This window comes from Rhinopithecus roxellana, chromosome 6 (genome assembly GCF_007565055.1).
Source record: "Rhinopithecus roxellana isolate Shanxi Qingling chromosome 6, ASM756505v1, whole genome shotgun sequence".
NCBI classification, from domain to species: Eukaryota; Metazoa; Chordata; class Mammalia; order Primates; family Cercopithecidae; genus Rhinopithecus; species Rhinopithecus roxellana.
Window position 1 is genome coordinate 140,688,123 of NC_044554.1, and position 21,972 is coordinate 140,710,094.

At 35.5% G+C, this 21,972-nt stretch overlaps 1 protein-coding gene across 19 annotated transcripts in view; it reads right to left on the reverse strand.

The window, feature by feature from the left end:
* The window catches only part of DGKB (diacylglycerol kinase beta), an 832,080-nt gene that overhangs the window by 694,294 nt on the left and 115,814 nt on the right, over positions 1 to 21,972 (reverse strand). For all 19 annotated transcript variants that reach the window (XM_030932056.1, XM_030932048.1, XM_030932051.1 and 16 more), the window contains one exon: positions 5,441 to 5,697. Coding sequence is in view for 16 of the 19 variants with exons in the window: in XM_030932048.1 (XP_030787908.1) it covers positions 5,441 to 5,510 (70 nt within the window). In the remaining 3 variants the exon portion in view is untranslated. Of the gene's footprint in view, positions 1 to 5,440; positions 5,698 to 21,972 lie in introns of those variants that run through there.

Below are 21,972 nucleotides of genomic sequence, written 5' to 3' on the forward strand. Positions count from 1 at the left end.
ACATTATTTGAATCCTGGATTCTAGCTTTTCCTATTTTGGAAACATGACTAAGAATCTGTTTATCAATCTTCATTAAAAACATAAACAAATTATTACTGGTTTGACCTTTGTTATCACTTATTGTGCCACAGTTCTGGTCCAGCTACTCTGCTATAAACAGCAGTAATTTGTCTCCCTCTGAGGCTTATTTTGAGGATTAAATGAGTTAATACTTGTATACTATTTACAGTAGGCACTAAAAATCCATTATTCAGTATGATGCTGATTATTGTCTCAATAAATCCTACAACAAGATTTTGAGGTGGGATTCTACTTTTTCAAGTGAGAAAGCTGAGGCTCAGGTAGTTTATGTTACATTACGAAGGCCGTGCCACTAATAAGTAGAAAACAGGGCTGGGATTCCACACCGTCAAATATTTGCCTGCGAAACCGAAGCTCTTTCCACGAAGTCACACCACATACCTCACTCCAGTGGAAGAAATTGCAGACCAGGTCTAAACGTTATGCACATTGGTCCTTATTGAAAAGAACAAATTCACCGTAATTTTGCAACTCCTTACAATGCCAGCTGCTATAAACAGTACGAAATTTATGAAAGTTTGGAAAGGTTCCCACCATAATAACACAGTATTTTTCAAAAATAATTTACATGCTATATAACACGTGTTATATATAGCAAATAAAAAGCTAATCCTAAGTGACAATATGTGGGCAGATAATGAATCATTTGGAAATATCACGTAGATTTCACATAGAAAATATTGTTATCCATGAAAAGCCCAGGAGTTTCTTAACCCTTTGCTGTTCCATGGAACCATAGCAGAAAGCACTGATAGACTAATACGTAATAAGCTTAATTCTCTAAAGGGCAGGAGTGAGAGCTTTCTATCCTATAACAACAGTTTGGATGACTTTATATCAAGAGTGAGGAAGAAAATTATACTCCTCTCCCACATATCAAGGGAAATGCTTCCCATGGAGTGACTCAGCCTGAAACCCTAAACAGGAGTGCGGTCACAGCATGCTGTAGGCAGCCACAGCAGGCTCCACATCAGCTGCCTTCTGCATTTGTAGGGACAACACAGAGCAGAGGCTGCCAATTACACCAGAAGCTTCTACCTTGTGAGAAGAGTCTAATCTTGTGGCAGAGAAACAGACACTGACTCTTCATGCTCCAAAATGTGGCTCTTTTCTACTTGATCATTAACAATATGTTCAAACAGCCAGAAGAACACTCTCCCTCTCTAGTAAGATAATAATTGTAAACTGTCATATCACTAGCAATTTGCCAGGCATGGCCCTCATTACTTCATATATATGAATTCATTCAACTTAATACTTACAGCACTGGACATATTTTTTCCCATATAAAACACAGATATGTTAAGTTACTCAAAGTCAGATATCTGAAGTATGGTAGGAGCAGTATTTAAACACAAGCTGTCTGGTATGCTAGATACCTATCCAGGAATGTTGTGCCAGTATCACCCTACTTATCCTTAATTATTTTTAAGAAAAGCATAGCATTTAGGAGAACAATCATAGTTACAAGGTGCATTCTGGCAATTGTGGAGAAAATGTAAAATCAGATAACTTGAGACAATTATCTTTATGGTATTCTCTAGGTCCAACATTGAATGATTTGGTTTTGCTGGAATTGGGGTCCCAGGAGCTCACTCATCTTGCCCAAGAGTTCCACAGCCCCACCTTATCCCAAGAAAGCAAATTAAACACTTCTTTGATACATACGAAATATAATCTTAGCATGTTGCAAATTTAACTTTAAATCAATAACTTGTTTTTTTAGACTTCTTTAATGCATACAAAGAAATTCTTGTTAAAAATACAAATCAATTAAAATCAAGAAAGTGAATGCAATGTATCATTTTTCTAATAGAGTATGGAGAAATGTCACTTACCAATACTGTGTTACAACATGAAAAGTTTAGTCTTTAAAGCCCCCGATAAACTGATCATGCATGTTGAACAGCATGAAAAATCAATGACTTCTACAATCTTCAGGATGATGTTTGTTTCCCATTATATTTTGGCACTGGCAATTTATCACACAAGAATACGTTCTAATCATGATATTCTTTGCTTCCTAATTATACAGGAAAGTCCTTGGAGCAGTAAATCTAGCACTTTTCATGTTGTCTTCGTTATTTAAAAAGACTGTAATAATCTTGGAATTGGCACTTTTTAAAAAAAAGTTACAGTTCATCTGTTAATTTGTCTTCTCATTGAATCCATTTTAATAATGCTGTTACACTCAGTGTGACATTTCATATTACCAATTTACTGAACATCCATTGATGTTTGTCTCAGTATAAGTTTTACACTTATGATAATTTTTGTTACCACTTGTTTTAGGAATTTTCACAAATTTATTACTAATTTGTGCATTTTTATGATATAATTAAATGCATCACCATATTCATTAGCCAATAAAATATAAGTAGCAGCCTATAATACATTTAATAATTTAGTAGAAATGTGTTTCTGCTAATCAATTCAAATGGAATTTCTTTCTATAGCTGAGCAATAGCAATTATGAATAATGTTAGCTATCACAGCAATAATTTGCATATTTTATATTAATGTTTCATATAATACAGGAACTTTTCTTATGACTACTCAAACCTGGAAAATATATTTTAATAAACAAGCCAAATTCAACATAACCTAAGCCAAACTCAGTGTTTTCTTTACTTGACAGATACCATCATAATCCCTTCTTTTAAAGCTGGAGGAAAATTTCAGATCTCTCTCTCTCTTCATCTCTCTCTCTCTCTGTCAGTTGTTGTATTTTATTATTTTCCAAGATATCCTCTGTTAATTTCAATGTGATAAAATCTGAATCCTCACTTTTTCAGTCGTCTTCCATAATCTATGTTATACAGTCTATGCCAACACCCTGCTAACTAGTCTCTAGTATCTTTCCATCACATATACCATCTTCTCAGTCATCAAAGTAAACTTCTCAAAGCATAACATTGTTTCTGTCACTCTACCACTTATAACTGTACAATGACTTCATTGTTTGACTCAAGTATGGCATATTTTGATACCATTTCATTTTTATAGACTTCACTCTCTCCCTTAAATTGTAATGGGCTTAATGTGCCTCACCTATCCTTCCTTAAATTTATGCTAAATTTTCCTTTTTATCCATATCACTTCCTTTGTCATTTACCTTAAACCTAATTTTTAAATATTTGTTTCAAATCCTGCCTCGTGTATGAAGACTTCCCTTTCCTTTCCTATCTCCAGTGGAATTGTAAAACCCAAAATAACCTTAAAGTCTGCTTGTATCACATACAACATTCTGGCTAGACATAGAATTATTTTTCTATTAGTTTCTAGCCTTTTTTAAACTGTAAATTCCCTGAAGGGAGGACACATATTTCTTCATATTTGCATCTCCTGCAGCACCATGCAGAAAACTCACTCTAAAGAAGATGCTCAGAAATATTTACTTCATGATTAGGTTACCACAGCAGCAAAGAGCAGAGCATATGGAAATTTGAAATCATAGGCTAATCAATTTTTAACCAATTTAAAAAGTATTGAGTATAAGACTGCAAGTGAAAAAGAAGAATTAGGCCATTCTGAACTAAATTTTCTTTATTTTTCTTGTTCTTTTTTTTTTTTTTTTGGCAGGTTCTGGCTCTGTCAGTCATGGTAGAGTGCAGTGGCACAATGACTCACTGAAGCCTCAACCTCCTGGGCTCAAGCAATCTTCTCACCTCAGCCTCCCGAGTAGCTGGGATTACATCTGCATGTCACCATACTGGGCTAATTTTTTTTTTCCCACAGAGACAGGGTCTCACTGTTTTGCCCAGTCTAGTCATGAACTGCTGAGCTCAAGCAATCCTTCTGCCTACGCCTCCCAAACCTAAATGTAAATATTCGTAATATGATAAATGCATATATTATACATTCAGAGGCCCTAAACAGTTTTGAGTGTGAGAACCATATGTTGATGGCAAAATTTCCAAATATCATATATTTTGTAATCATATTTTTATTATTATTGACTCAGTCAATAGTCATAGGCATTTTCCTAAAAGTTTTTAAAAATGCCCATGAAATCATAGATTTTGAACTTCCTTACAAATACCCAGAAGCATTCTCATACCCTCATTCAATCCACAGATTAGGAAGGTTCTAGAATACCTTTGAAACTAGTCTTTTCAGATAATATACATGAAGCATTTATTAGTGTTCCCAGCTCATAATATGTACTCTATAAATGTGAGTGATAGTATTCACCACTACCACCAAATCTATCTTCATGTTCTAAGTCCCAATATGTGTTTAACCCCTTTCTCTGCTTCTACTTTATAATATCATTCAACTCATTCCTGATACACAACTCTTATATCCCACAACATCTTTCTGCACAAGTCGCCCAGATGCCTTAATTTTTACCTCTTTCACTATCATGTGCTGTTTGGTTCTTTTTCTCCTTTCCACTACTTTCATTTTATTCTCCCTGTCACCATGTCATTCTTTCTATTCTTACTCTTCTTACTGCATTCTCTCTATATTGCTTTTTCTGTACTCATCATTTTCCAAGCCTTTTGGTGCTTGCTATTAATCAGTTGCTTCTTTTCCTCTCTTCAACACATGAATCAACTGCTGTTCATATTTATAGTTGAAAGTCACTTTATGAAATAGATGTATTCCTGATCATCTAGGGTTAAAAAAATTTCTTATAAATAAAAGATTACTCTACATATGCAAAGAAACAATATTAAAAAAAAACTTACAGTGAAGTGAATGATCATAGCCTATCACTTATACCAATGCACACACTAAAAAAGTTGTTCTATCCTAACTTGAGGTCCTGACACCTCTTTCTTTTACAAACTCTGATTCTAATTCCATAATGTATCTATGACTCCCTACTGCCTACTCTCTTTTGAAATGCTAGGTTATCAAACAGAAACAGACACACACACACACACACACACACACACACACACTTCTCCCTTTTCCCTCCCTCTTGGTATCTATGAGTCAGACCATACTGTCTCAAGCACAGCATTGCTTTTCTCTTCTCTATTTCCTTCCTTCTCACTCTCTGCGCCCGTTTGTCCTTCTCCCTGTCTGTTACAGTATAACCACTCTCCATTTTGCCAGGCTGTCTCATCCTCTGCTTTATTTCTATTACAGCTAGAGTGTTTTCCAAGCCTAATTTCGCATCTAACATTTTAGTTCCTTTCCTGCAAGATGTAATACTTGATTTAATTTATCTTTTCCTTTCTCTCATATCAGAAAGGTAGTCTCAAGTCAACCTGACTTGTAAACACAAAAGGCAGACCTGGATCTATCCCCATGATGAACGGGATCTATGATCCACTTTTATAAATAAATGATACTTTGTCTAGCACAAATGTCAAATAATCTCATAATATCAATAGGAATACTTACACTCAGCATATTTCTGAAGTTGGGAAAATTCCGAAGGGCTGAGGTGGGCCCATTTTTCCTGGTTTGTCATGGTGGTGGTGAGAAGCTCTGTCACATACCAGGTGAAAGATTCTTTATTCAGCTGTTGCACAGAGATCTATGCTTCAAAGATTCCACATGGCGTGTTTCATGATAAAATATCTCAGGCTTTCAAAATATGCAATCTGTCCACATGAAACTGCTTTGGATGTTTGTAATCTCAATAATGTGTTAAAGAACTGCAAAAAAAAAAAAAAAAAATTAACATGATTGCACAAAGGAAAAAAAATGTCAAGGTACAGAATGTTAAATATTTTTAAAATCATATAAATTAAGAGTACAAATTGTGAAGAGAATCTTATAAAGTACATTTTCATAAATGTAAATTTTTATGTCCAGTTTTACAAATTCCACATTCCAAGAGTAGACAGTGGTATCATTTTTATCAGTCTGTACCAATTTTTAAATATGCAAACATTACGTATAAAATCTAGACTTAAATTATCCAAGGAGGCTAAAATAAGATCTCTAGCTCCCTATGCATATGATTTGCTAGTTTACAGTATAGACTGCCAATAATTGCTTGGAATGTTCATCGGCACTAGTATATATATTTCCAATCATATGAATTAATTTTGGAGAAGTCATATAATTTTTTTTTCTAGCAATCAAATAAAGTTTTAGTTTTATGATTTAAAAAATATCCAAAAGATTGGTCAACTAAAGCAACTCCAAATGTCTGTAAGACTTGTGTAATGACAGTAGATGATTCTATTGTGAATCACGCCTTAAAATAAATCTCTAGGTTGTCATGGACCTACATCTACTGGCTATATCTGTAAAGGCAAACAAAATGAAAAACCATCTGGTTTCAACGTTTTTATCAGAGACTATAATCAATTGCTCAATAATCAGTCAGATTGGCACTGTATTCCTTATAGAAAATGAAATATTTCACAAGAATTATTTGTAAAATTGTAATCATTGTAAGGTTCATTTATGTCATTACATATGGCATTACTTAAAGTCACCGTACTTCTACGGACAAGACTCATTTGGTCTTAGTGCCTTGCCTTTCTTCAACATCTCTTTACTGTCTTCCAATATCAACCCCAGGACCTCACTGTCAAATCCTGTCATCCTTGTCTTTAAAAACTGGGTTTTTTTGGTCTCGTGGGATCATATCCCTGCACTGTTTTACAATATGGTAGTTTACTATACAATGGGGAAAATGATGATATTGATGTGTTCACAGAGGCCAAACTGCTGGATATCTTTTCTCTTTTCTCTCCCAGGGGCAACCATGGGTTTGGGGACGCAATACAACTGAAAGAGAAGGGGAATATGCAATGACATTTGTGGACATCTTCCACCCAGTTTCCTTCTGCTGATTTCATCTTTCACACTAATTTCATCCTAACTCTCTGTCTCTCTCCGGTTACAGGCAGTTTTGGTGGGACTGTGAAATGATGTGTTCTGTCCTCGAATCAAAGGGAGACAGATGATTCTGTCACATTTGCACATTACACCCTGTCTTCCAGGACTTTAAATGTTGAGTGGAGTGATTCAAGGACAGGGTGAAAACAGCTGTACCTAAATCAAAACAGAAATAATTGGATACTCGTTCCTGTCTAAACCTGACTCTCCAGCTATCTTGTCACTTCCAGGAGCTTGTGATATTCTTTTAATAAAGGATTAAGGCCAGGCAGGTGGCTAATGCCTATAATCCCCGCACACTGGGAGGCTGAGACAGGAGGATGGAATGAGCCCAGGTGTTTGAGACCAACCTGGACAACATAATGAGACCCCATTCTCTACAAAACATTTTTTTAAAAAAATTAGTTGGATGTAGTGGTGCACATCTGTGGTCTCAGCTACTCCGGGGGAATAGTGGAGGAGCTGAGGTGGGAGAGTCGCTGGAGCCCAGGAGGTTGAGACTGCAGTGAACTGTGATCATGCTGCTGTACTCCAGCCTGGGCAACAGAGCAAGACCCAGTCTCAAAAAAAAAAAGGATTAGATGTATATATATACCAAGACATCACACTGTACCCTATAAATATATACAATTATTATTTGTTAGTTAAATGTTAATAACTTTTTTTTTTAAAGTCAAGGATTAAGTGAGACAGAATAAGTTTTTAATTGCCAACAATGCAAAAATTTTAACTGGTGATAACAACAGTTTATTTGTTTATTCAAATATTTTTTGAGCCTTGCTGTCTGCCAGAAAGCTTTCTAGGCAATGAAGATAGATCAAAGATCAAAACATATAAAAAATGAAAATAATGTTACTCCAACAATGTATCAGCTTTATTGAGAACTTACAGTTAGCAAAAGGCACTCTCCTAATCACATTACTGTGTTAGGTCATTCAATCTTCAGAAAGCAACTCTGTGAGGTAGGTGCTAATAGTCTCCCCTTTTGACAAATGGAGAAAGTGACACTGGTGACTGAATCTGGTAGGTGTAGCACAGACTATTCCACCCAGTATCCCTTCTCTTTTGCTTACTTGGTAACAAGAAAGATGGTGAAAATAAATCTGTTTAAATGACTGAATTCCCCAGGTTCCTTACATGAAGAAGTGGCCAATGAGATGTAAGTAGATGTTGGTGAAGCATATAGAAAAGTTCTGTTAGAGGAAATAGTTGCTGGCAAGTGCCCTTTAAAGCAACCTTTTATTCTTTTCCTCCACCTTACTACCTGAAATGGTGACATGTTGGCTGCAAATCCAGAAGTTTCTTGTACTAAATAGATAACTTTAATATGGAAGCTATGTGTTAAGGATAGGAGGTCCACATAAACTAGACAGAGGTAAGCCAATAACTAATTAGGGAACAAATTTGGTCCACCACCTGTTTTTGTAAGTATAGGTGATTGGAGCACACATCCATAAGAGAAACCAGCAATAGGTTGTTTTTGAAGGGATTTCAATACTAAATAAAGAGGCTTGGGCATTATCCTCAGGGGAAATAAGATACAACAAAAGGACTACAAAAAAAACCCACAAACCTGATCATTCTTACATTTCTGAAATGTCAGTATTTTCAATGAGTTCCTTTCTCTCTCACTTGCATTTTTGTGATAGCTTCTTAACTCACTCCCTGAGGTCTCGCCCTTTCTTAACATGGCCATTTCCCAAACCCCCTTGGTGTCCTTGGATGGTCATGAACTAGGATGATTCCTGAGGCCTGTCTGACAAATTACCAATAAGTTAATTAATAAATTATAATTTTAATAATTGTCTTAATTATATCTTTCCACCTGGAAACCTGCTCTGAAATTTATTAAAACCCCCAGCTGGGCACAGTGGCTCAAGCCTGTAATCCCAGCACTTTGGGAGGCCAAAGGCAGGGGAATCACTTGAGCTCAGGAGTTCTAGACCAGCCTGGGCAATGTGGAGAAACCCCGTCTCTACCAAAAATTCAAAAATTAGCTGGGCATGATAGCATGTGCCTGTAGTCCCAGCTACTCAGGAGGCTGAGGTGGGAGGATTGCATGGGCCCAGGAGGTAGAGGTTGCAGTGAGCTTTGATTGCACCACTGTACTCCATCCTCAGTGACAGAGCAAGGCCCTGTATCAAAAAAAAAAAAAAAAAAAAAAAAAAAAAAGAAAAGAAAAGAAAAGAAAAGAAAAGGAAGGAAGAAAAATATCCCCCAATTCATTATGAGAAATTTAAATTTAAAATGACTGGTGAACTGTCATCCTTAGATCTGTACAGGAATGCTAACCATGTATCAAGGCTCACTTGGTTATTTAATTTAAAATTGTACACTCCTACAGACCATCCCTTCATTCATTTTTTTATTTGTTTTGAATATAATATTTTAATATCAAATACTTCACTTAAGTATATTATTTAACATTTGTCTCCACACACTACAATTAGGGGAAATGTAAGTTGTTTTGAGCCTTAATGGAATTTCACAAAAAGGACAAAGCAACTAAAAGTACTAGGTTTTCCCTTGATTTTCATCCAAACTGTATGTTAGATTCTGCATCACCATCCTGTGCTACACTCCATGATGCAAGCCCCATGGAGGGCAGGGATTTTTATTCATTTATTCACTGCTGTTTTCCCAGTGCTTAGAAGAGTGCTTGGTATATAGTTTCAGGTCAATAAATATTTCTTGAATGAATTCACTTATTTCCTTTTTGTTCATAAAGAAAAGGTTGAGTGGAAGAATTAATTAGAAGGAGGCCCTGAGGTTGAGAAAGAGAAAATAGTGCATAAAGGAGACAAGAACAGAAGTCACTCTGGGCTTCAGTTTTCCTAGGGACTACATCCATTTTCTTCAACTGAATGGGCATTAAAAAAAAAAAAAAAAAAAAAGTGCACTTTCAGGGTACCAAGCTTTTAGAGTTGAAAATGGATGTCATTATTTCACATTTTGTGAATTTTTTTTAACTAACTCCATATAAATACGCATCATTCCCAAGGGACGCCCTGTGATGTCAGCTAACCAATTTACCATAACAACACTTACACATGACCACCAAGTATATTTTAAATTATTTATCAATATCTAACAAAAATACTACTTAACTTTCTTTCATTTAGCATGACCTGGTCAACTTAGGTCTTCACTTTTTGTTACAAGAAAAGCTTCTCAGGATTGATCTACCCCATTTGCATTTTGACATGTGATATTTACAAAATAATGGTATCTCTGAGGGGCTCACAGTAAATTTACTTTGGCTGTTGGATTTTGTTTATTCCAATACCAAAATGCTTTGAATAAATCCTCTCTTTCTCACCTTTCTTCTAGTGTAAGCCATTGATTTCTCATCATTCTCATAGTTCTAACCCTCATCATGTGATGTAACATGTAGCTAAATAGTAAAAATAAGGGTGGGGTTCAAGTGAATAATTTTTTCTTAGTCAAATCTTTTTACTATTTGAATTGGTGTACACAAACCTATGAAAAGATAAATGTTTCATGTATAATTTTAAATACAGAGGCACAGCTATATCTCATGCCTCAGAAGGTAATGAAAATGATGGCAGCACATTCTTACAGTCTCCACCTCTTCATAAATGGGTAGAAAGAATGTGACAATATTCATCTGAGATTCCCTGTGGTGCATTCACAAATCTCCTCTTCCCCTGCAGAATTCTTTCTTTAGGCACATAAAATGAGCGTCAGGAGGGATGTACTTTGCTGGCTTTTAGCAAGCAGTCTAATTCTGGCTTTCTCTTCTAGTCAGTGGATGTGCCGCTTTGCTTAGTTTGTAGCAGGAAATAATTACGTTGGAAGAGTTGAAAAAGACTCTTTGGGCCATTGTACCTGGGCTAAAACACAATCCCTATAATTAGGGGAGAAATCAACCTCCTCATGAAGAAGCCATTAGGCAATATCTAGATGAGTCAATCTGTTGGGTTGGATGCGCTATCTGTGAGTCATATCAAGTGTAAATTTATAAGTAATTATTAGAAGTCAATATGCCATGACTTCAATCATTGAAGAGAAGTTAATAAACATTAATACACACTGGGTCAGATGCAGTGGCTCATGCCTGTAATCCCAGCACTTTGGGAGGCGGAGGCAGGTGGATCACGAGGTCAGGAGATCGAGACCATCCTGGCTAACACTGTGAAACCCTGTCTCTACTAAAAATACAAAAAAATTAGCCGGGAGTGGTAGCGGGCATCTGTAGCCCCAACTACTCTCTACTCGCTACTAGGGAGGCTGAGGCAGGAGAATGGCAAACCTGGGAGGCAGCGCTTGCAGTGAAAAAAAAAAAAAAAAGACACTGAAGAATATATAATATATGTATACTGTGTCTCAAGGGTCATAAACTCCAAACTGTAAGATTTCCAACAGAAAAAAAAAAATCCTAGGGATGGGAAAGGATGCAGAGCCAAAATAAAAACTATAGAATTGCTGAAGAAAAAGTAGGATGAAATTACATGGAATATAAATTCTATAGGTTAGTTTATAATTGCTTTTTCATTTAACCATAAAAAGAAGTCTAAATCTGAGACCCAATGAATGGGATGCAAAGCATCATGCCAGACCCCGGGGATGCAGTGTTATGCTAAACGGATATGATACTTGAGCTATTAAATCGTGTTTAGTGGGAAAGAGCTATAATAACTAAACCAACTATGACCATAAATAAATGCATAAAAAAGGCAACAAAGTCTATAACACAACAGCAACTCCTTATTTCTTTTAAGAGATTCAGAGAGCAATTCAGAGAGCAAGGTTTATTTAAACTAACTGATAAAAGTTAAATAATTGTAAACTTGAATGAAGATTAAAAACATTCTGAGCAGAAACTTAGAAGTAAAGAAAAAAACCTACAAATATTATAAGATCTATAAAGAAGTCAGTTATGACTGGATCCTGGTAAGCAAGAAGTAGAGAACACAATTAGGCAGAAAAAATTAAAAAGAGCTACATAAGTGAGATTATTAGAGGCCATGTTAAGGACAGTACAATTTGTCGTAAGTAAATTATGAAACCATTGAAACATTTTTGTGCAGATTAACATGATTGACATATTTTAAGAAGTCCACTTTAATCAATGGATATGAAAAGGACAAGAATGGAAGAGGGAAGACCAATTAAGAGGCTGTTCCAATATTGTGTGAGAGCTCGTGGCTTTAGGGAATGGCAATAAAGATCAAGGTTAATAACTGAACTCAAGACATATTTTTGAAGTAGGACTTGATAATGAATAGGATAAGTTCTGTGCAGAAAGAGGGGATCAAGAGTAACTTCTGTATTTTGGCTTGAGTGCTGGAAATGGAAAGGTAGAATTTAAACAATTTCCAAATACTAGAATAGAACCAGGATTGATGAGAACAGAAAACTCACTATATTGTTTTGGGATGTATTGAAGTTGAGATGATTATCATATATCTGAATTGAATGTACTAGTAGATTTTGAGTTAAGCTTAGAGCTAAGATAAGAGATAGGTATAATATTGAGTTTCCTGTATAGATGATATTTCAAGAATTGGGAATGGCTGTTTCCCTGATGTGGTGACAAAGAAGCTATGCCCCTAAGCTCTGCTTCAAGATAGAACTTGCCATTCAGGGCAAAGACTGCAATTAGCAGTCTGTACTTCTGACAGCCTGTACTTCTTCTTGTCTTCAGAAGTCAACTTAGGTTTTGAACTGAGGTCACATTTTTCCCAGACAAGAATCAATAACAAAAAGGTGATGGATGTACTAGGGCCATGATATTTCTGTCCGATGAAGACCCCTTAAATTGTCCTTTTTTGTTCCAGAGCTCCCCAGTGGGCTGGTTGAGAATTTATCAGGTCTGCACTGTGGTCTGAGGCTATTTCTGACCAACCCTGCATATCCCCTTCTCTTTTCACGAGCATCAGTTTTGTATTACAATCTGAAAGCTTTCCTTGCCCAACTCTGCTTGTTTTTTTCCCCTTTTTATGTTTCATAGGAATAATTATCTGATATGTGTTTGCATCCCTATCTCCATCTTGGTATTTGTTTCCTTGTGAAGAATCCCACATGTCAGGATCCCAGTAGGAAACAGATGGCACACTTAAAATTGATAATTAAGAGTTTAATGAAAAGATTATTTAGGAAATGTGGACAGGTAAGGAAAGCTATTAGAGACTAATGCAGTATCCTAAACTAGCAATAGTAGGAAACTTATTGAACCTCCTGAAGGGACTAAGGATGTTTTAGCTAACGAACCCCAGAGTAGCTGTATATAGGGGGTCATTTGATAGGAGCAGCTATGATTTGAATATTTGTCCCCCTCATTGATATTGAAATTTAATTGCCATTGTAACAATATTAACAATTTGGACCTTTGAGGGGTATTTTGGCCAGGAGAGTTCCACCCTTCCAGATGGGACTAATGCCATTATAAAAGGGCAAGTTCAGCTTCCTTTGCACCTTTGCCCTTCCATCTTCCACCATGTGACGGTGCAGCAAGGAGGCCCTCACCAGATGCTGGCACCTAGATCTTGGATTTTCCAGCCTCCAGAACTGTTATAAAATAAATTTCTGTTTATTATAAATTACACAGTATCAAGAATTCTGTTAAGAGCAGCACAAAATGGACTGAAACAGGAGTCATTTCATTTGATAACAGGACACATTTCTTTTTGGAGTGACCTAGCTGGGCATGAGGTGGAGTAATAAATTCTCTAATGTTATCTTTCTCCAAATCTCCATTCTCCTCCAGTGCCTCACACTGACCAAACCTCACCATAAGCCAGAGGACACAGACCACCACTGATCAGTCTCACCAATTTCAAACAATCCCTTGAGGTACAGAGCCTCAAGACAAGGATAATGGAGGATCTAAAGGGGAAAAATATACACTGTCCATCACATCTGGGGCAAGAGTATAGTGGAAGAAAGGCACACAACAAAACTCTGAGGAGACGAGTTCTTTTATTTAGAGATTAGAAGTGAAAAAAGTCCTCCCCCACTTTATCCTACCCCCACCCGTCCCCTAAAAACAACTGAAAGAATATGATGTCAAAAAAGACAACAGAAGGGAACGAAAAGAATCCACCAAGGAGAGACTAGAAGACATTTTTCAAAAGTTTCTGAGCAATTAAATGACAATTGAAGCATCCATTGGCAACATGGTGGCCACTGGTGACTTTAGCAATAGCAATTTCTTTGAAGTTGGGCACATTAGATAGTAAAGGTGGCATGGTGAAACTGAGAATAGGAAATGAAGACTGACTCCTCAACCCTTGGAGAGTGTAATTGTGAGAAGCAGAGAGAGAGAAGTAGCTATCCAGAGAAAAAATGTGAAATCAAGAAACTTTTTTTTTTCTTGTAGAAATTACTGGAATCAATTTTAAAGTTAATGAGAAGAGTTTATTAGTGAGACTGGTTCAAACTTCAGGAGAGAGAAGCTGACTAATGTTTTAAACTACTTAGAAAAGAGGGGGAGATAAGTCCCAGAAAGTCTGTGAGGGCCAAAATTAATCTTAAGGATGGATACAGATGAGTAGTTTTGTGGACTTAGTGTTTAGGAAATGGAGGATGTCCAGTTGATTATTTCTGTTTTCTCAATGATGTATAAGTCTTAGCGATGAACTGAGAGTTGACTTAGGAGGAAATGATGGGGCAAGAGGTAAGTAACAGTGTGAAGATATGAAAAAATTACATAAAAATGTGGTGATCTCACTAAAGGCATGAGGTAAAAACAGCAGATAGAGTTAAAAGTCAATGCATATTGCTATTCATTAGCTGAGAACTATAATAATCAGCTTGCTTCAATTTATAACAATTTTAAACAATTTTAATGATTAATTTATAGATGAAGGAATCTAAAGGACAAATAATCATATTCTTACACATTTGAGTCAAATAGACCTGCATCCTCATTCAATTTCTGAGCTATGTGTCTTCACTGTGTAGTGAATCATTAAATCTGAGCCTCAATTTCCTTTCTCATGAAAAGTAGATAATACCACCCACTTCACAGAGCATTAGCATTTAAAGAAATAGCATGTGCACAATACTAACTAATAAGAGATTCTCAAGAATGGTTATTTTCTCTTTGCTTTTACAAGTAGAATTGCTTTTATTAGTAGAATTGAAAGTGGACATATATACAGTACATATACAAGGAAAAAAGATTGGAAATCTAAACTCTTTTAGAGGAGTATGTGGGTGGCTTAATATAAAATTCATAATTTTGTTATTTTTGGACTCTGCTGACACAAAAAATCTAAAAGAAAAAATTCAAGGGAAATCTTTGGTGATGCAAAAGAGGAAAATACAGCAAGCTTTGTATTGTGTATGTTTTTAAAATAAAGATTTTGAATTTGGTTTATTATTTTATTCTTCTTAAATTACTTCCAGTGAATTTTCTATTCTCTTTCTTTTCACATATGATTTTAAAACATCTTTTAGAATTGAGACTGGCAGGTTAGGTGAAAATAAGGATAGATTCTATCCATAGGGATAGAATATTTCTCAATATGAAATAATGCTATGATAGATCCTATTTTTCAAGAACAATGATACAATATCTTTCATCTCACATGGTCTTCAGGAACACTATTATACTTCTTCAGCAGGTGGTGTCTATGGCTTCTCCCCTTGCACTTGCGAATACCTTTATGACTTTCTGAAGCTATAACTTATAGCAGAAGTGATGCTATATGACATCTGTATATACATCATAAATTGTCACACACTTCAGCCTTTCTTTCTTGGGATACTTGTTCTTGGAAGCTTGCCAATATATCCTAAGAATGCTCAAAGTAGCTCATGTGAAGAGATTACTTGAAGAAGCCATGTATAAGTATACCAGGCAACAGCCCAGCTGAAGTCCCAGTCGAAAAGCCAGCTTCCACCCCCAAATATGAGGAAAGATGCCTTCAGATGATTGCAGCCCAAGCTGTCTGCCTAGTAGCCCCATTCTCCAACTTTGAAGTTTTCTTAGCTGAGCTACCAGGATACCATAGAACAGAAAAAGCCAATTCTACTATGCCCATTCTGAATTCCTGGCCTACCAAATCTATAAACACAGTAAAACGATTATTTTACAGCACTAATTATTGGTAGTTGGTTATGCAATATTAACTAGAACAAGTTACTTCAGGCAACATTTGACACATATAAAATGAAATTAAAATACTGTTACTATTCCAGTTATTATTATTATATTTTAGCATGCCCTGAAAGAAGTATGTATGTGTGTATGTTTAACTCTTAATTTATTAAGTTATTATTGTTACCATTTTTACATTTTAGCATATACTGAAAGAAGTGTGTGTGTGTGTTCGTGTGTGTGTATTCAATTTAATTTACCATTCTTACATTATATAGCCAGGTGCATATTATTTATCAATTCTCATCTTCCTCTGAAGTGAAGAATAAGGGCTCTGGGAGTTGAATATAAATATTTAATCTGAGTTTTCTTCTTGCTTTGGACTTTACAGAGAGGAATAGCTGAAATAGTGAAAGTCAAAAAATAAAAAATAGAAATCAAGCATAGTACATTTGGAAAAGAAAAAGGTTCTAACCCCAGAAAGAGAGAAGATCCATTTTGTAGGACATGTTTTGTTATTTCTGTTATATTTGTTTGTGTCTTTCATAAAGATGTTTCATAAACATGAGCCCAAATGAAGAGGAAAAAAATGACTGTGAATAAAGAACTCTTTCCTTCCCCAACAGGAGAGAATACCAACTAAGGAAGAACACAGTTGAATGGCTTTCTCAATCTGTCTGACCTGGGGCTTTTTCAACAGAAACAGATATTTCCTAGAATGTTGATTATTGCAAGTTGATAAATTTATCTTTATTTTCCATCCCCAGCTTCAGAAAACAGAAACTTACTAAAAATAATTTTCCAACGAAAAACTACTTTCCCAAGGAAACTATGATATAATACGTATTCTGATTTGTATTGAATTAGGAATTCATGTGCTAACCAATTTTACAAATTTTTCTATTAATTAAAAAATAATAAATTTAGTAACGAGCACTTCCTGGAAACTGATGATTGCTGGCAAGGAACTCATATCTTTCAAACCTTTAATCCCTGGAAAATAATCTACTCTAATGCTGTTATTCAACCTCAAGACAGAGAACAAAATTGTCTAAGGAAAATCACGATTGAAGTACGTGAGGGACATTTTTACCAAATGATATTTGATGTTTGCACTGAGAAACAAATAATGTTTATAGTAAATCACAGTATAAAAACAGAGAAATGGAGTCAATTTACACAGGCATAGATGTCACCAATAGAAAAATACATATTTTGACTGTACATGGTTTTATTTTCTTCTAAAACCATTGCCTTAAACCTTTCATGTGCATATTGGTTCACCAAATACATCACTAAGAAACATTTACAATATCATTTTCTCACTTGTTTTCTGTATTGTTGCTAGTACCAAAATCTATAATATTGCCTGTTTTGCTTGATAGAATATTAAGCGTGCTTTGATTTTTAAAAAAATTATACAGGACTAGGAATGTTTAAACCATAAATTGCAAACACTTTGAGAAGTGAGTTTCAGAAATTTTTGAAGTATAATTATTCTTTAAAGTTTATCGGCACTGGGGGCAATGGCTCGGGCCCATAAACCCGCACTTTGGGAGGCCAAGGTGGGTGGATCATGAGGTCAGGTGATCGAGACCATCCTGGCTAACATGGTGAAACCCCGTCTCTACTAAAAATGCACAAAAAAAAAAAAGAAAAGAAAAGAAATGAGCCTGGTGTGGTGGTGGGCACCTGTAGTCCCAGCTACTCAGGAGGCTGAGGCAGGAGAATGGCATGAACCGAGGAGGCGGAGGTTGCAGTGAGGTGAGGTCACGCCCCTGCACTCCAGCCTGGGTGACAGAGTGAGACTCCGTCTCAAAAAAAAAAAAAAAAAAAGAAAAAAAGAAAAATTATCATAAAATGGTAATTGGTAGAAACTTCACATGACATTCTATTAGCAAAATATATTTTGCTTTTATCCCTCTGGTCATTGAATTACTTCACACCTTTATCACATCTCACCTGAATCACTAGCAGTAAGCTCCCTTTATTTCATTATCTGCAGTAAAATCAAAGTACCGTTTCTAAAAGTCTATCTGCATGTGATTTCCTCATCTGGCATCTTTTAATAGTTTTATGTTACCTATAGGATTATATGCAATTTGCAAACTTAGACATATATAATTTAGACATACACTCTGAACTGGTTAGCATGTGACATTTCAGTAAGGTGACTCTGGAGCTTAATCTGCCTAAAACTGTCACTTTGATATTTAAATTCTTTATACCTCATTCTCATGGTGAGCAAAAGGATAATACAAATGATCTCAGGAGAACTAAATCTGTTGTGTAAGCCACTTAGTGCCTGCCACAATGTTTATTATAGTAGATCAGCGGCCCCCAACCTTTTTGGCACCAGGGACTGGTTTCATGAAAGACGATTTTTCCATGGACGGGGGTGGAGGCAGATGGTTATGGAGTAGGGGAGACAGTTTGGGGATGAAACTGTTCCACCTCAGATCATCAGACATTAGACACTCATAAGGAGTACATAACCTAGATCCCTCACATACCCAGTTCACAATAGGGTTTGTGCTCCTATGATAATCTAATACGGCTGCTGATCCAACAGGAGGCGGAGCTCAGGCGGTAATCCTTCCTGGCCCACTGCTCACCTCCAGCTGTGCGGCCCAGTTCCTAACAGGCCACAGACCAGTAATGGTATGTGGCCTGGGGATTGGGGACCCCTGTAGTAGGGACAGAACTGAAAGAGGGGTTGTTAGTACAAGCTATGATTTTCTTTTTAATCTATAGAAGTTTATCCACAGAATTACAAAATAACTGATTGATTAATAAAATTGGTCTACTCTGTGTTACTTGGCCAACATGAAGGGAAAAAGACATGTAATAGCTCTTAAAACCAAATAATGATTTTAAAAAATGAACAAATTCTGAAATGGAATAATTGCATGATGAGATGTAATGCATTCAAGGGAACCCAAGAGACACCCTTCAAAAGAACAGAAACTCTAAAAAACTGAACCGTATTATAAAGGTTCTAATGTAGGTTTCTAAAAAAAGCTACTAGAAATAAATTACTCCTTTTTAAGACAAATTCAAAGTGTGAAATGAGGTTGTAATATTTTAAATTAGGTCTATCTCAAAAAAAGATTGGTGAACAGCAGCAGCTGTTTGGAGATCAGCAGAGAAATAGCATGCCTCAGCCTCTCCTGGTTAGAATGAACTAAATTTAGCAACACTTGGAAATCCAGGGAGAGCCTAAATCACACCGTGACATTGACTTCCAACTAACAGATTATTTCTTTAAGGTTCCTTCAGAAACAGAATATATATCCCTTCTACTTAGGTATATAGTTTTAATCTTGAGGTATTTATTATAAATATGTGCTATATATAACAGTAGGACATACTAGAAAAAAGATATAGAACTGAAAATTTCATTACATAAATCTATATTTCCATTGACCAACAGACATAGCTGACCTCCAACCCAAATAAGCACACATGCATGCACACAGGCACACACAAACACACACCCACATGCAATACATACATACCCCCATGCATATGCACACATTTTGTCAGATGCTGATTCAGCATTTTGCCTTCCTAGGTTATAGGTAAGCTCTTTAAGGAAAGTCTCAGTTATTGCTTTACTTACCAAAAGATTCTTTTGATTATAATGTTTTTGGAAAGCCCAGATTCTTTTCATATTTAATTTCTTGTCCTCATTTTCATTCCTAAATATTAACACCTTATTTGATGTGGATTAGATATGACTTTTGATACAACTTCCATTCTATTCTGTGAAGAGCAACTCATAAATGCCTTTAAAAAATATTTATCCTGAGTAATATATCATAAATAATAGAAACATAAAACTTTAACATACAGTATGTAGGACACACTATATTAAAATATTATTACTTTTCTAATAATACTAGTAGTATTTAGTCACAATATACTAACTTAGATAATGTGTGTGTGTATATATATATATATATACCAATAATTAACATATTCCTAAACCTCTACAGTGCACTTGAATTTTTGAAGCACATGTGCCTATCAAGTTTAATGACAGATAAAATCAGATCTGAAAGTCAGATATAAGTCTAATGGCATTAAGAATACTTTTTATAAGGAACCCATAAGTGAATCACTTTCAACTTATGAATGTTTCCTTATTAGTCTCCTGAGGCTTATTTCTAAGAGTTGTAAAATTCCAGATTAAAATTTGAAAACCATCTCAGTAGAACAGAAAACACACAAAGATCTTGAACTATCGTTTGAAATAAGATTCTGATTGAGATACAAAAATAAAAGTATACAACGATGATTGATGTTTTTTCAGTTGGTAAGCCTACATTTTATTCCACATTCACAGAAAACTCACACCTTTTAAATTCCAGATGTTAACACCACTGTTTATTATTTCTATGCTTCCTTTATTCTTTTACTGAATATGTAATATATATAGTATCCACACTTCATAATACCATTTTACATGTTTGAACTTTTATACAACTTGTATCAGATGGCCTTTTTCTGCAACTTGCATTTTTTATTCAAGATTTTCAGATGTATTCATATTAGTGTATGTGGCTCTGGCTCATTGATGTCACTGCTGTAGAGTAAAAGTATTCATTGTGTGTGTGTATATATACATATATATATATATAAAATTTATTCATCTAGTATTCTATTAATGAAGATTTAGGGTTTATTTTTATTTTTTCATTATTAAAATCAATAATGCAATAAACATACCCACACTTCTCTTGGACACATTGTTATGCATAGTATTACTGGGTTTTAGGGTATGCTTTATTATAGGCTGCCAAATTCCTCTCAAACTGGACTTACTTTACTCAGCTTCTTAAGTGTTTGCCCATAAATGAGTATGGGGAACACACCTTAGGGTAAGCACCTATGGGTCACCCCTAACATCATCTCCCCTCCGCTTGCATGTGGGTAAAACCTGCAACATGTTCCTGACCAATAGAACATGGCAACATGAATGGGATGTCATTCCCTGCATTAGATGACATTATATGTACAACCTCAGGTGCAATCTAAATTCCTAGTCAGTTGACTTTAAGTTCACTGAAAGAAGCTTATTCTGGGTGAACTCCATCTAGTAGATGAATTTTTAAAAATAAGGTCTAGAGGTCAGAGAATTGAAGCAGCAAGTAAGATCTCTCTCTCTCTCTCTCTCTCTCTCTCTCTCTCTCTCTCTCTCTCTCTCTCTCTCTCTCTCTCTCTCTCTCTCCCCCCCCCCCCATCTAACCCCATGCTGTGTGTGTGTGTGTGTGTGTGTGTGTGTGTGTGTGTGTGTGTGTTCTGGCCCTGAAGGAGCAAGCTTCTATGAATTCCACAGGTTCAAGGGAATACATTCTGTCAACAACCTGAAGGAGCCCCAAAGTGGATCTTTCTCTAGTCAAATCTTCAGATGAGAACACAGCCCACAAACACTTTGATTTCAGCCTTGTGAGATATTAAGCAGAGAATTCACGTGCACCAGGCTCAGATTCCTGATCTACAGAAACTGAAATAATAAATAGTGGATGTTTGAAGCTGCAAAATTTGTGGTAATTTGTTAAAACATAAAGTAATAGAATGGTTATGAGATGGCATCTTACCTTTGTTTTAATTTCCATATTTCAAATTCTAAAACACTAAACATATTTTATGTGCTTTTTGAAACATCAAATATTCTGTTCTATAAACTGCCTGTTTGTATCATTTTTCCACATTTCTATTGGGATGCTTTCCTTTTTCTTTTTTATATATAGGGGTTATTCATATATAGCTTCTTTGATTAAAGCATTTTTCAGTTGGTGGTACTAGTTGGTGCCTTTTTTGTTAGGATTTTAAATTTTACTTTATTTAAATGTATCAATATATATTTTATAATTTATCATATACTTTTTTCATATCACATTCAGTTTTAACTATTTCAGTTAAGAAACATGAAGTCTAGAAAATATGTGTCCAATGTAAATGTGTCCATATGGATAACTATTTACTTGACTGGTGAACCTTTATA